Source organism: Labrus mixtus, chromosome 6 (genome assembly GCF_963584025.1).
Source record: "Labrus mixtus chromosome 6, fLabMix1.1, whole genome shotgun sequence".
Lineage (NCBI taxonomy): Eukaryota > Metazoa > Chordata > Actinopteri > Labriformes > Labridae > Labrus > Labrus mixtus.
Genome location: NC_083617.1, coordinates 10673192 through 10687818, shown reverse-complemented (window position 1 = coordinate 10687818; position 14627 = coordinate 10673192). Strand labels below are relative to the sequence as shown.

Sequence of the window (14627 nt, the reverse complement as noted above, 5' to 3'; positions counted from 1 at the left end):
CGTGTATACTGTGACCAGCGCGAGACAGGGAGTTTCTAGAGCTGCCTCCGTCCAATACATAGTCTGACGAAAAAACCCCCCGGGCAGATTGATTTTTTACTAGACTAGCTCTCTGCCTGCTCCTAGATAGTGGTTATGCTAAGCTTAGCTAACTATCTTCTGGCTTTTGCTTCATATATTGCAGACCGATAAGAGCGGTTAGGTTCTTCTAAACAAAATGTCAGCATTTAAAGCAAATGCAAAAATACACATTCGAGAGTAAAATCTTACATTTGAATTTGATGGGCTTAAAACTGTTTATTTATTTATTCGATGCATTTAAGTTATATATATATATAACTCTGGACTTTCTTCCCAACCTGTTGTTGTTGATACGCCTGTTCTATCTCATGACAAAGTCAGCCTGTCATTAATGGAGTACTTTGATTCGACATTACCTTGGCAGTAGGGCCCAGAGCTTTCTGAAACTCCACCTTCTCCTCTTTATTGTCCAAGCTGCCATGGTAACCAAAGCTGCTAACGTCTCCCAGAAGCAAAGCCTCCTGGGAAATGGGCAGGATTCCACATTTCATGGAGGACACCTGTTAACATGGGATAAAAGCAACTGAGACTGTGACACACCAACAACTAGATAGAGGCATATTTTTTTGCTATGGGCCACAAATAAAACTCTACACAGCAGTGTTGATCACATGCTGAGCATTTTACTGCCAGGCTTCAAAGGAAATAGCACAGCCCATTACAGAGAGCCTGCATCAAAATTAACTAGGCATGCAGGGGGCTGCTTTTAATTCTCCCCTTTTCCTCTAATGTGAATAAGAATTTTGCAGCAACCTTTTATTTTTGATTAAAATTCAGCTCATATAATGTTCATCTGAAGTGTACTTACAGCGGCTGTGGCAGGGGTATGTATGTGGATGATGCATCTCACATCAGGGCGCATCGAGTAAATGGCGGCATGGGAAGCAAACCCAAAGTGGTCGATTCCAAGATCAGTAGAACCCTGGTCCACCACCTCAGCAACTATATTTACTTTTACCTGCAAACAACAAACAATAGTTGAATTTCCATAAAGTCCTTACAAAAACAAATAATGTGTATCCCTGAGGCCTCATAAGTGCTCAGGGGATATCACATGACGCAAATAACATCAGTGTGCTTACCAAGTTTGCTGCCGTCACCTCAGCAAAGGACAGACCTCGTGGACCAATGAGAACATGATCCTGCTCCTTATTGACACGCACCTGGACAAAATTAACATAACAACAAAGAATCCAAAATGTACTTGGGATACAATGAAAAGTTGAAAGCAAACTTTTTGAATCCTTTGACATTTTATTTCAGCGAACAATCGCTGTTTGTTAAGCTCCAGTAGAAGAATCTGAGACTGTGATATACACGCAATTCTGACCCTAATGATACCCCTCTAGGAGTATTTTCCCCATAACTACATAGTCGTCTAGGTCAAAAAGTCTGTTAAAAGGCATCGACTCCACAGGAGACCAAATCTTTCCACTTTCACAAAAGTTCTTTAAGCTGGGTTTGCAGATACTCGGAGCAAGGAGACTCATTTCACAAGTTCAAGGATAGAGAAAACTCTGAACCACAGAGGGAAGCTGTCTTCAGTCTAAAAACTCAAAAATCAGTGTGAAGGTTGATAACTTTTCAGGCGTTGTCTTTAGGGAAAATCTGAGCTTTACATCTTGACATGACAGGTGTTCATCACATATTTCAATGTGGATTCCTGCTGTTGAGGATATTACACATATTCACAAATCTGACTTCTTAATGCCATAAATAATATATAGTCTAAAAATAATAATCAGAATTCCCCTTTAAGCCTTCCATGGAGCAAGAACACAAGGATACACAAACCTTGTGCGGCATACATAAGCAGATGTGCAGTGGAGTGAGATGGTGAAGTTGTACTCACAGTAATGTAGGAGCTTGTAAAACGAGCCCAGCTGAAGAGGTCAACCAGCCTGTAGAGGCTAGCCAGCCTGCAGCGACTCTGTTTCTCCCCTTTAGCAAAAGAGGGTGACTCGATGCCGTACAAGTCATTGACTGGAGTCACCATCCCAACGCCTGTCACAAGACATAACATCGTCAGATACTTGTAAAGCATCAACAACATTACATTTTCCCCAGGGAACTTAAATCTCTACAACTGGTGCTTAAAAAGGTCTTCTTAGAATTCCCATCAAGAAGCTGTTGGGTATTTTTAGGGCTATATTACCATATAAGGGCATCTAATGATACAGGAACCTGTTTTTACGGCCACTTTAGCTTTTTGAAAGAGCAAGTCTCCCGGTGTAGCTTCACAACCATTTCCTACAGTAATGTATACCAAGCACTTCAGTTCTAAGTTCCAGGGATGTGACTGACAAAGGACAAGAAAGCAGGACCCCCCCCAAACACACACCACAGACCATCAAATGATAAGAAAACGTACTCAATGTTTTAATGCACAAACACTGTGCCTGTAAGTTAATATTACTTAAAATATGTGTTGTCTCCAGCACCAACCGGTTGGTCAATGCCACTAAATAGTTAAATAGTAACCATTAATAGCTTAAACGATTTTTACATCAATGACAGATATTTTCATTTGACAAATTTACAAATATGAACTTTAATAGTTCTTGTGTTTCTGCACTGATTTAGCTCCTGACTGTGTAGAGTTAATTTGTAGTCAAGAATGAGATTACTGGATTTACTTTATTTTTGTATGAAATGTAAACATAATCCAGAATGTGATTAATTTCTGTGACATGTGGTGATGCAGGGAAAAGGTGGCCTTAATATTGTTTCACTTAAATCTTGATTTGTAATAACAAACGTCTTGGGACAAAGTACATTTGATAAAGTCACACAAACAACAAAACTCCTGTTCTTAAAAGTTTCACTCCTGATGCCATTTTCACAACAGTTGAACCTCATGTGAGAGGGCTTATACGTGACATATCAAAACAAAGAGAGTGCAGAGTAACATCAGCAGACACTGTCTGCACAAAACAATGCATCAGTATTAGAAGGTTTATATTTATGAGAGATTGCACCTCAATCAATGCATCTAAAGAGGAGGGTAACAGCAGACGTTTTGTCTCTTAATTTGATCATCTGCAGAGCATACAGACGATTTACGAAACATGAATGCAAGGGTATGCGAGTGCAGATCGTCCACTGATTTTAGATGGTGGTCTTATATGGACAAAAAAAACAGTAAGCTAATAGACTTAGGCGGTAGTAAATAATACAATATAAGTGACAAATACAGTCTTTGTGTGGAAAACACTGTCATTAATAATTTACGTCTTGATCTTCCTACATTTCAGGTAAGAAGTTCAGGAATTCTAGATAAATGCGTAGGAATCACTACCCTGAAGTTTTTAAAATGTGATCTTCTTAGTTCCAGGATGCTCCATGACCTTCCCAGAAACATGAGGCAAAGAGGGTAAGCTAACATAATTAGAATTGCATACTGCTCTAATTCATTGCCAAGACTGATCATGAGGGCTCCCGAATCGAAACACTGTCGAAAAGAATGCTGTAAACAACAGATTCAGAGTTGTTCAGTGTCACAAGCCTGAGCCTGACTTCTCAGACTCTGACAATGAACATATTCAGCATGCATAATGTGCATAAGCAGAGTATACATGCTCTAGGCCTCAGGCCTAAAAGGGGATACATGGACACATTCACACACAATAACACTGAAACACACTGCTACTCACTGATGGGTGACGTCAAAGGTCCAGCTCCTCCCAAAGTGCTTGCCATGACCAGGTCAGCGATTTGTCTCAGAGCCAGGAGACCTGTGGGAGTGTTGCCCTTTGTCAGCTGGTCCTGAATCAGGCCTTCAAGCTCATCTTTAAACACCTGTAGACAAAAAAACAACACTCTTTTTTTCATAAAACGTGAGGTGAGGAGATAAGAAGGAACACAAACACCATCGTAAAGCTCTGTTAACCTTACACCTCTTTTATACCCAACCTAATCTTTACCTCATTCCAGCACCTACTCAGGATGTGTCAGGGAGAACGGCAGGCTCACAGACGTTTTCTTATTACCACTGTACACAAATCACAAAAGGCCTCTTAAAAGCTCTTTGTACTTCTGTGAAAAGGGGTTTACAAGAATCAGGGGGACCGCATTAAACCTGACTATCAATTTTTGCCTTCAAGGGTAGGCTGTGAATCTTGAAACAGCACTTTTTTTCCTGTGTGCAGAAGCTAAGCTCCAACATTCTGCTTCATCCGACCATGGTTCCCATGGTGATGAGATGAGCTCCACTTGTTGGGCCAGTTGTTATGCAATCGCAGATGAGTGTGGTCTCGACTTATTTCCATGTACTTCATTGGCATTACATGTTTATTGCAACTCCTTGTACTTCTTGAAACCAACTGCACTGGTCTGTTTATCATCAATTCGGTTTATATTACACTGAGATTATATCTTCTATTATTTATTGGTGTTGAATGAAAGGGCAGTGTCCATCTAAAATAAACACCTTTGATTCATCTTTTATTCTAAAAATATATGAAAATAGTGAAAAGGTGCTTATTGCAAGTTCAATTAGTCCTAATTTACACAGAGTGTACGTGTTTTAATACAAGTTGAGTTTGGTAGTATTTTTTAGTATTGCTCTTTCCTTTAACTGAGACCTGAGTACCTAATATTGTTTGCTTTCATGTTCAATCATGCTCTGGAATGACAGTAAATCTCTTTGAATAAGTACTTGATTTGTAACAATACTTATTCTGAAAGTTATTGCCAGTTTATTTGTTTTGATTGGCTTGTTTGGTTGTTTAATATGGTTAAATTGTCTAGTTTCTGAGAAATTTACATTTGAAATGTAATACAAATGATACGACCACAAAGAGATAAATGCTGTTGGATATGGAGCATGGTGGGGGTAATTTTTCTTCAGACAATGGCAACCGTATAAACTAAATTCACATATCATCCCACATCTTAAGTAGAGAAGAGTACATGAGATGACTTCCACCACATCAACAAGAAAACGAGAGAATGCATTAAAGTCAGTCTTGAGTAAAGGTAAATTATTCTTCTGCAGCTCTAAAAGCTCTGTTTATTACTCATACACAGTGAAAGCTTGTGTAGGAGTGCACTTATACAGAGCTGCAGGGTACATACCGGACTCTGCAGGATCTGGGTGACCCTCTTCTTCTGCTCCATCATGCTAAAGTCCTGCCTCAGGTCTGGGGACATGGTCCTGCTGCGGAGGTACTCGGGGTCACTGTCGTCCATACGGTCAAAGTAGCGTTCCTTGGAGTCATTGCTGGACAGGGACAGGGTTAGAGACCCCGCCGTCTGTCTCACATCCACCAGACTCATGTTGTCACTGCACAGCCTCCCACTCGCCCTCTGGGATCTGTAAAGAGAGGATAAAACATCACAGCTTGTTTTGCATTCAGGCCGTCAAGGCAACAGGCGTTGATTTAACAGAAAAGATACTGCATGGGTGCAATGGTGACTCATGTAATTAGAGGGATGGGGCGAGGAGAACATTGTTATATGATTGATGCTGCCACATTGTTCATGTGCAAAGAGGATGAGTTACTCACAGCTGCTGCGACCACAATGCAGACATCTTTACAGAAGCAAATACAGTTTAATAACGTCATAAAGAATCTCTCAGCACACAGTCGTGGCATCTCTCATTCTTATCGCCTTTTCAGTCACTTAGTTGGAACTAAAAGTTCACTCTCTTTCTTTCTCCACACAGAGTGAGGCCAGCTCAGAAGGTGTGACACAAGAAAGCAGCAACAGTCTCTACAAAGCCAGAAGCCATAAAGCTTTGTCAATAGTAAACAAAGGTAGGCCTCATGCAAATTAGCAAATTTGAATAGCAGTTAGCACCTTTTAGTATGTGGGGGTTGAGGGGTGCAGCAGGGCACAGTGCTAGGACTACCTTACAAAAGGCCTGGAAATGAAATTGTTTCACTGAGCCAAACAAGAACTCAACTTTTATTTTCAATTTGAGCAAGAGGTGGTCACCCAGAACCGTGCTTGGAAAATGGCATCGAATTACATCTCGAAACCATTTTTTTCCAGCGAAAAACAAACGCGGGAGGAGGTTTATAATAGCCGAAGCAACTCTCTTTGAAGAGCCGAACAAGCTGCACAAAGCGAACACACATCCAGCGAAGAAAGACTGTTATTGTAAGTTTAAATTTACCTGAAACAAAGTGTCCAGTTCGTGAATTAACTCCCCCCACGATGAGGTGTCGAGTTCTTCTCCGAAGGGGGCTCCACAAAATGTGAATAAAAAAGTATCCCCGACTGTTATTCCCGTTTTGAATACATTTAGTAGAAGAAGGGAGAACAGCTTGCAGGGCGCAACTTGATGCTGCTACAGTATCCAGACGGAGCAGACTGCCCGCTGCGAGTAAGTAGAGTTGAAGACGAGTGAAGAGTGGCTGCATGGAGGAGGATGTGGGTGTGTTTGTGTGGGAAAAAGGAAAAGTGACCATGTGACTTCACTCATCCACCCACCAGGCCTTATTTATGCAGCGGGACAAAGGAATGGCCACTCAGGATCAGTTCAGCTTTTTTAGGCTCTTCTTCAAAACCACGCTGCAATATTCCCACACAAGCTTGTAGTTCAGCGCCCTCATTACAATACCACTGTATTCCTAATATCCCAGAAGGAACTTGTTAGTGTTGCTGCAGTTTCTGTTGGAAGATTTGAAGCCGATTCTGTGATTTAACTGGATTAATCTTCTTCCCGGAGCCTCTGTATGTGTGAGTCATTAACTCCTGCCACTTTGTGTCATAAATAACCGAGGCTCCTGTGTTCCCACAGTCCCTCAGTGGAGGTTTACATCAAAGCTATATGGCCCAGCTACACCGAAAACAGAGCACTTCAAAGCCAGAACAAGTGCTCACTCAAAAAGTACGAGCCTCTACCCGCCGAAGTTTTCCAAAAATATATATTTTCACAGAGAAAGCAGTGGAATACAGATGCTTTCACAATTCACAAAGACGGTTTCTTATTCCTTAATTCCCATCGTGCTGAATCAGACATCGACTCACCCTATTGTGGTCCATTTCAAGTTTAAATCAAGTTATATGCACACCATACTGAACTATATCAGTTTAAAATGAAATAAAAACAGCATCACAGAATGTGCTGGCTCTGCTCTTGTGATTATATAACAACACATACGTTCATGGAATAGTAATAAAGTGATGATAACACCACTTAATGGAGGCTCTGGCTAGGTGGTTAAAGGAAACACGCTGCTCTTCCTCAAGTGCATTGAATTTGTTCTCTTACGGCAAACGTGGAATAAGATCAAGATTAAAGAAAACGCAAAACTGTGCAGATTTATCCTGGGTTAGGGTTAGAGCAGGGATCGCCTCCCTCTATTTTCCAACCACCTCTCAACTTTTTTCTGCTTTGCTGGTCAGCTTCTCCAGAGAGTATTGCAGTAATATTAAGATGCATGCCATAATAGGTTAATGCAACTGAGGAATTTTCTCAGCAGCCTGCTCTTGCCTGCCAACAGAGTTATTACACCTTTAATCATACACAATCAGATACACTCACAGAAATGTCTTGATTTGGGGAGTAAGCAAAAGAAGGATTGGATGACTGACTAATATAACAATTCCAGGAAACAGAGTGGAGTCTGGGAGGCGGGGTACATATGTAGACATATGGGTTGATGTAATGAAAAGCAGAACTTTCTCACTCCAGGGCTGTGTGACCCCCTGAAACCCTGCCTCCCTCTTTCTGGCACAGTTCCCACCGAAACCACACACAAGCTGAAATGTCTGTGGACACACACATACGTACAAAATACACACAACACCCTCCCACCCACCGGCCCCAGCATTCTCCCTAACCATTTGAACTTTTCAGCAAGGGCAGTCTATCTTGGAAGGATTGACCAAATGTCAGGTGTTATTAGTTCAAGTCTCATTCACACAGACTGCCGCTGAGAGTCCACCGATGAAAGCACACCTTTGTCTTGTCACAAAACCTCCAAATGCAGATATGCAATTAGTGCCTGGATGAATAGGGGAGAAAAAGATGCAAAAGTAATGTAGAATTTGGGAAGATTACTGCCATATCTTTTATGATTGGTTCAATCCAAACAAAACATGTCATTACACATATTCAAGCCATCTTAATTTTTCACAGAGGCTAGGCCAAGACAATCTGTTGAATGATGAATAGCTATGATTGTAATATCAGGTCATAAGGAAGCCCTACCGAGCAACATATTTAACTCTCCTAAAATTCTGATTGTGACTCTACCACCAAAAATTCTCACCACAATTGGTTGATAACCACAAGCTGTGTTGTGGAGGGTAGACTCACTGGTGAATATTAAAAGACCACTCCACTGCTCTACCATCAAAACTCTTGAGTTAAAATAATAATAATAAAATAACAATAACAATAATGATCAATTAGTCATTCCAGCAGAACCAGAATAATTTAATTAGTAAGGTATAGTGTATTTTTCACTCAAACTTAGCATTCAAGACCTGGGTTGGATTGTTTCCCTGGTTCAAAAAACATGTTTTTTTCCTATTCCACCAGGGGAACGCCAAAGCTAGTCTTTTTCCTGAACCTTACCAAACTGTGACCGTCTCATATGGTGTTTTCACACATGCACAAAAGTCCTGAAAACTTTCTCAAATGTTCAGGGTGATCTGTATGCACTGATGAAAAAACAAGGAAAAACATAACAGGGTCAGGCTCTACCAAAAACGAATCTATAATTACCCACAATGCAACTCCATTGCAGAGATCTGCTACCTCACTTTAACACCCCATATTGTTTTGTTTTTTTTAAACAAACATTTTGTCTTCTGGCCCAACTGCACTAAATCAGGTGAAATAAATTTGGGCATATCCCCTATTTATTTATTTTTGATTTAATATGTATTAAACCTCATTGAGATTAAGTGTCTCAGAGTATTTCAGAAAGTCATTAGTCAAAGCATCTACAAACTGAAACATCTTCCTCCAACACCTTCAATCTACTTTTAAAAATATTTAATGAAACCAGCTCTATGTAGTTTAATACGTTTTCTCATGTAGGCTATGTGTCTTACTTTCTAGTGAAAACAGTTGATGTCAAAAATCTGTTGAGTTTTAATCGAAGTCTCTCTGTGCAGAGCACTATTATGTACGGTATGGTGATTGCTAAGAGGGTGATATTAAATCTCTGGAAGTCTGACACTGTGCCCCAGTTCAAGACGTGGCTAACTGACCTCACCTGTGTCCTGCACATGGAGAAAATCTGGTATGGCATGATGGGCAATCTTAACAAATTTTTCAGCATCTGGCAGCCTTTTTTTTGATTATCTTGCCCGACTGGACAGAGTTCCCGGACAATAACTGATTTTACTGCTCACTGCTTACCTCTTTTTAAACGTTTTGTCTTAAGACATATTGTGCTAGTGATGCAATGTAGCATAATGTCCTGCAATGTAAGCCCTGTTTTGTTTTTTGTTTGTTTTTCTGTCTGACTTTATTCTTTATATTCTGTAAAACTTTCTGAAAATCTTAATAAAAACATGGTTTAAAAAAATCTGTTGAGTTTTTACTTTGATGGAACGCTTCAAACAACAACAAAAGAAAATCACAACCAACTTTCTGTGAGAAATGTTCTTAAAAAATCTGGAAGTCAATTTATCATGCTACATGAGAAATGCATTTTGGAACCACTGTGGAGTTAATCCACAGTGAAGCCTGTGAGTGAAACACTGGTACAAAGAACTCTGAGTGATGCCTTGTTGTGGTGGTTGAAAGTAGTCTGGCACGAAAGAAGGCAGAACATGTTGCACTGAAAAACCGGGATCCATTAAAGCAACTTCTGACCTGTTGATTCTCCATCTATCAAAGATAAGTCTTTTCTCTGCTTTTCATTGCGAGGTTGATGATGACCCACAGGCTTGATCTGGTTTCTCTCAATAAGAAAAAGCTGCAGACGTCTTGTTCTTTGACAGATACACGATATAACGGACTGATCATTAGTGAGGAGGGATAGAGGAAGCTGTTGAAGACTCATAAGGTCTGCACTCTTTTTTTCACATTACAGGTATTACATTGTTGGGTGTGCATTACATGTAAAAATTGAATAACAAAAATATTCTGAGAATATTTACCAGTAAAAAGCAGGGAGGTTCAAGGCAATTCATGACTTCTCTTTTAATAAAGCTGGATTAATTGATTAATTAATATTTCTTTGGATAAACCCTAGTGATTTAATAATTCACTTTAGAAGTGTAAAGTTGGGGGACTTCTGAGAGTTGGATTAAAGGAAGAAAAAAAAAAGAACCACTAGAGCTCCAGAGAAATGAACTTTTAGTTCCTTGCGTGGGACTTGGATCCTACAGTTCCCACAATGCAGCCTGATAACTTTATTCATTATGCCCTTTCTGTTTGTCCGACATGTTCATTTTTCAAACTCCACACCACCAGATTGAAATGCAGACTGTAAACTATCCATGAAACCCAACCTGAGATAAGTCTGCTGACCTCACGGTGACATCATTAGGGATTTTTTGTTCAATTTGGTAAAAGCTCCTTAAAACCCCCAAAAAATCATTATACAACTGTTTTCAAATTGACGGAAAAACAGCCCCTTGTGTGTCAAATTGGGGAATTTAACCTTTTTACACTTTTCATTTTATACTTTCTTTCTGTGATTTTATGAACCTACCTGTGTTTTAACCTTTCCCCTTTATTTTGATAGGACAAGACAGTCGGTGGCGTAGGAAATCAGGTCGAGAGAGACAATGTGCCATGACATGTGGAGAAAGAAGCCACAGGCTGGACTTGAAGGCGACCCAACCGCTAGGCCAATCGCCCTTCAGGGACAAATAAAGTTGAAGTTGAAGGCCATCGGCACCCAAATGTAGACTGTTTTATTCTCAGGTCATTCCTTATAATTTGGAGACATGATAACAGATGAATAGTTATATTGCTGTACTACATCAAACCACAGGTGAAAATGTGTTAGTGTACTGGAATTTAAAGTAAGCATTACGTTACATCAAGTAACCTCTTTCTCAGCTGTGAAAATGTGTTACAATAAAAGATGCTGTTTGTTTCTTTCTCTGTCACCTGCAGAGTCTCTACCTCAAGCTGACAGCAATGGTCTACATCAGCCCCTACTTTCAGGTACTACAGATGTCACCTACACACTGCAGAGCAAGAACAATACATGCCAGAACCGACTTTCTCTTGCATTTTTGTTTTTGTGCACGATACAAAAAAATACCAGACCAAATCCTCTTTAGGATTTATTGGGGCCAGATAGATACATGTTTTTTCATGATTCATCTGTAGGGTTAAAAAATATAAAACAACTTTGTCTCACGTCTTCTTCACCAACAAGGTTACCATGGTAACTGGTACTTGTGCTGTCTCTCGTCTGAGGCTGAATTAGATAAAGAGTGTACCAGATTACGTCCACTGTTGCAAACAAGAGGGTGTTATCTGCACAGTGCATGTCAAAGAAAAATAATTCAAACACTTTAGTTATCCCATAAGCAACAACACTTCTGCCTCTTTGCCTGATTGTTCTTCCGTGTAATTAGAGCACAAGCTAAAGGGTCATTGTATTCCCTCATTAGCCAAATCCGTTTTGTGTTTATGACCAAGAAGATTGAGATCACAATTGTTTCCCCTCCAACTACAGACATCTTTGAAATATTGCCCATAACCCCTTTCAGAGTTTTGCCAGCCCACTCCCTGATAAACATATCTGAAAATGATTCTTTGGTAATTTCTCCTTTCATCAACTCGACCTGACTTTTGACTCCAAGTGGCAACTAAATAACACATTTATTTTCTGTTTCCACATCCAAATATTGAAAATGTTAATATTTCTGAATAATTCCAACAGTAATAGTCCCAACACAGCTGCACATGATCTACCCTCAAACACCTGAATGTGATCATGGACTATGAAGCGCTTTGGGCCACATTTTTACACTCATTAAAAATATTCAAACGGTGTAATGATCTTGACCCTATTAGACAATCTTTGATACTCCATTGATCCTATCATGTTTTATTTTCATAAATAAGTCAATATAATTCTGTTTAGTTATCCTGCTTGGTGTTTATGAATTCACTTGCTGGCACATAGGACATTTGGACCAAGCATTGTGCAAAACAGCTACATCGGTCAAACCCCTGGAAAATAGAGTTTAGCCTCCTATACTGCCAAAAGATAGTTATTTCTTATCAGCTGCTAGTGTTGTAGTACTCAAAATTGGTCTTGGTCTCAAGACCGGTCTCGAGAATCTCGGAATCGAGAGTATTTTTACTCGGTCTTGTCTTGGTCTCAGACTGGGCGGACTTTAAATCAAGACCACCACTGATTTTCCATCATCGCTGTGATTAGAAGGAAATCGCCCCTTTCTAAAAGAACACATAACTTCCATTCATTCATAATTGGATTTTTATACCCCGGTTACATCCGCAACCTTCACATTGTTACATTCTAAGTGAGTCACATGCCCCCTGCACACTAGCCGATGATGTGTCCGTGATATTTATGGTCTCGGTCTTGCCCTGCCTTGGTCTCGGTCTTGACTCTGTCTTTATCCATAAATGTCATGGTCTTGTCTCGGCCTCAGAGCACTCTGGTCTCGGCTATGTCTTGGTCTCCATTAGTGTGGCCTGACTACAACACAGCAGGTATGCCAGTTATTGCATGATGATCCAAAATAATAGCTTTTTAACCCCCCAGATAATACCCCATTTCAGGTAAATTATTATTTGAAGGAAACAAATAAAAACAGAGCAGAGAGTCCCCTATTAGTCAGATCTGGCAAAATGTCAGCAATCAGTGTTAATTCACCACTTATATGTCTATTTTAAATCCTGCTGGTATCAGAGGGGCACTCAGTATTGGCTGATACAGAAGTCCTGGTATGAATATTTCTAGTGGAAAGGAAAAAAGAAAAAAATTGAAAAATGGTCTCTTTCCAAACAGAATCAAAGATTACTGAGCATACAGGCATGTAACTGCATCTCCTTGACATGAAGCAGGAGCTTCCCTCCTGTAGTTTTCCAGGAGTACTGTATCTTAACACACGTATTTGCATGAAGCCAGCCTTGCACACAACGCTTTCAAATCAACCTGGCAGGGAAAGGTTGGGGAGAGGAGGAGAGAACTCGCGCTAGAGCGTTTTTATTTCTGCTGCAGAACAATGCCATTGTTTTGATAGCTTCACACAGAATATATCACTCTGCGACTTGCTAAATTTGGGCCTGCTACCCTCCCACAGCAGGGTGGGTGGCAACAACAGAGCACACTTTGAACCTGGAACAATTTACATTGTTACAGTTGGATCGGTGCCTTTGCAGCATTCGGGTGTAGAACTGCATCAACACACACTACACACTCTCTCTCACACACTCACATACAGACCCTGCAGTTGAGTGGAGAGAGACAGAATTTGTTTACCTAAGTGGAGGAGCTGGATGCAGTCCTTACTGTGGTTGTTTTTGGATAGTATCCATGTTGGAGATCTAGTGGTTGGTGTGTGGTTCACTCTAACTCAGGGCTGCGGTGGCGGTTTGGCTTACCGATCTCTTATATGTTGTCACATTGTAACTAACGCTTTAGTAAAATGAGGTGCTGATTTCAATTTAATTCAGCTATAAAACTCCTGTAAAACCACCGACCGTCAAGCAAAAATCCAATGTTTACCACTAACTGAAAAACTTCCAAATGTAGTGCAGTAAAAGAAATCCATTCATCATCAAGTTCATTTGGCGAGGAGCTGATGAAATCATAAAACTTAATCTCACGTCAAACTCACCAAATGAAAACTGTGTTCAAATCTAAAGTGGAACGGTAACAATCCATTGCACGGGTAGAAAAAGGGTGTGGGTCAAGACCTGCCTTTTCAGTTTTATGGCTGTCTATAACTCACATCAGCAGGCACACATATTATGAAATCTTGTGCTTCCCTTGCCTCACATCTTAAGTCAACAAATGCTTGTTCAGGGTAATGTTTCTGCGGGGGGACATTAATTGAAAGCAGCTGTTTTAAGCCTCTGCAGCTGGAGTTAATAGCAGCTGTAGACGGGCTAGTTTAGCAATGAAGATCTATTACGATCTAGATGCTAAATTTAGAAAATAATACAAAAGAAAAGAGGCAATCATTTTTTTTTGGCAAGCATGCAGACTATTATCCGGACATATTTAACAATTAACCAAAAATGTGCAAGGAAAACGTTTTATTTTGAGACATTAAAGTGCCATTTATCTGCTGTATGGTGTTGAAAAATAATCTCCTGAAGCATTTAAACCGACATATCACAAAATGAAGCAAAATCCTGCTATAAAGTATAAAAAGGTTTAAAAAAAAAAATAGAACTTACAGCCTTGGTCGCTTTAGCACTTATCTTGTAGAAGAATTCTTCCAGTTCTACCTCAAACTCCCACGGTTCCACCAGTTACTAGCTGTTTACATTATCACTTTGAAGAGGGTCATCTGGTTCCCCAGAAGAGAGGGAACTGCTGCTTTGCCTCTGATCTCCTGAACTCCCTCGGCTCCTCTGTGACAGCGGCTGCCTTTTCTCACAGGAAGGCAAAGGAAACTTGTCAGAGGAGGTT

The 14627-nt window shown here is 40.2% G+C and overlaps 1 protein-coding gene and 1 long non-coding RNA gene across 3 annotated transcripts in view; one reads left to right on the top strand and one right to left on the bottom strand.

The window, feature by feature from the left end:
- LOC132975413 (uncharacterized) overlaps positions 1 to 11332 on the top strand; it is a 23617-nt gene extending 12285 nt beyond the window's left edge. The window contains exons 2-4 of the long non-coding RNA XR_009673268.1: positions 5750 to 5840; positions 10743 to 10924; positions 11120 to 11332. This is a non-coding gene — a long non-coding RNA (uncharacterized LOC132975413). The remainder of the gene's footprint in view (positions 1 to 5749; positions 5841 to 10742; positions 10925 to 11119) is intronic.
- add3b (adducin 3 (gamma) b) overlaps positions 1 to 14627 on the bottom strand; it is a 23958-nt gene extending 9331 nt beyond the window's left edge. The window contains exons 1-7 of one of the 2 annotated variants that reach the window (XM_061039929.1): positions 14393 to 14627; positions 5158 to 5395; positions 3735 to 3879; positions 1934 to 2085; positions 1164 to 1244; positions 890 to 1039; positions 438 to 581 (exon numbers count right to left, since the gene is read on the bottom strand). In XM_061039929.1, coding sequence (XP_060895912.1) covers positions 438 to 581; positions 890 to 1039; positions 1164 to 1244; positions 1934 to 2085; positions 3735 to 3879; positions 5158 to 5358 — 873 coding nt within the window. In that variant the 5' untranslated portion in view covers positions 5359 to 5395; positions 14393 to 14627. Of the gene's footprint in view, positions 1 to 437; positions 582 to 889; positions 1040 to 1163; positions 1245 to 1933; positions 2086 to 3734; positions 3880 to 5157; positions 5396 to 6202; positions 6455 to 14392 lie in introns of those variants that run through there. The other variant, XM_061039931.1, reaches the window with a different exon arrangement.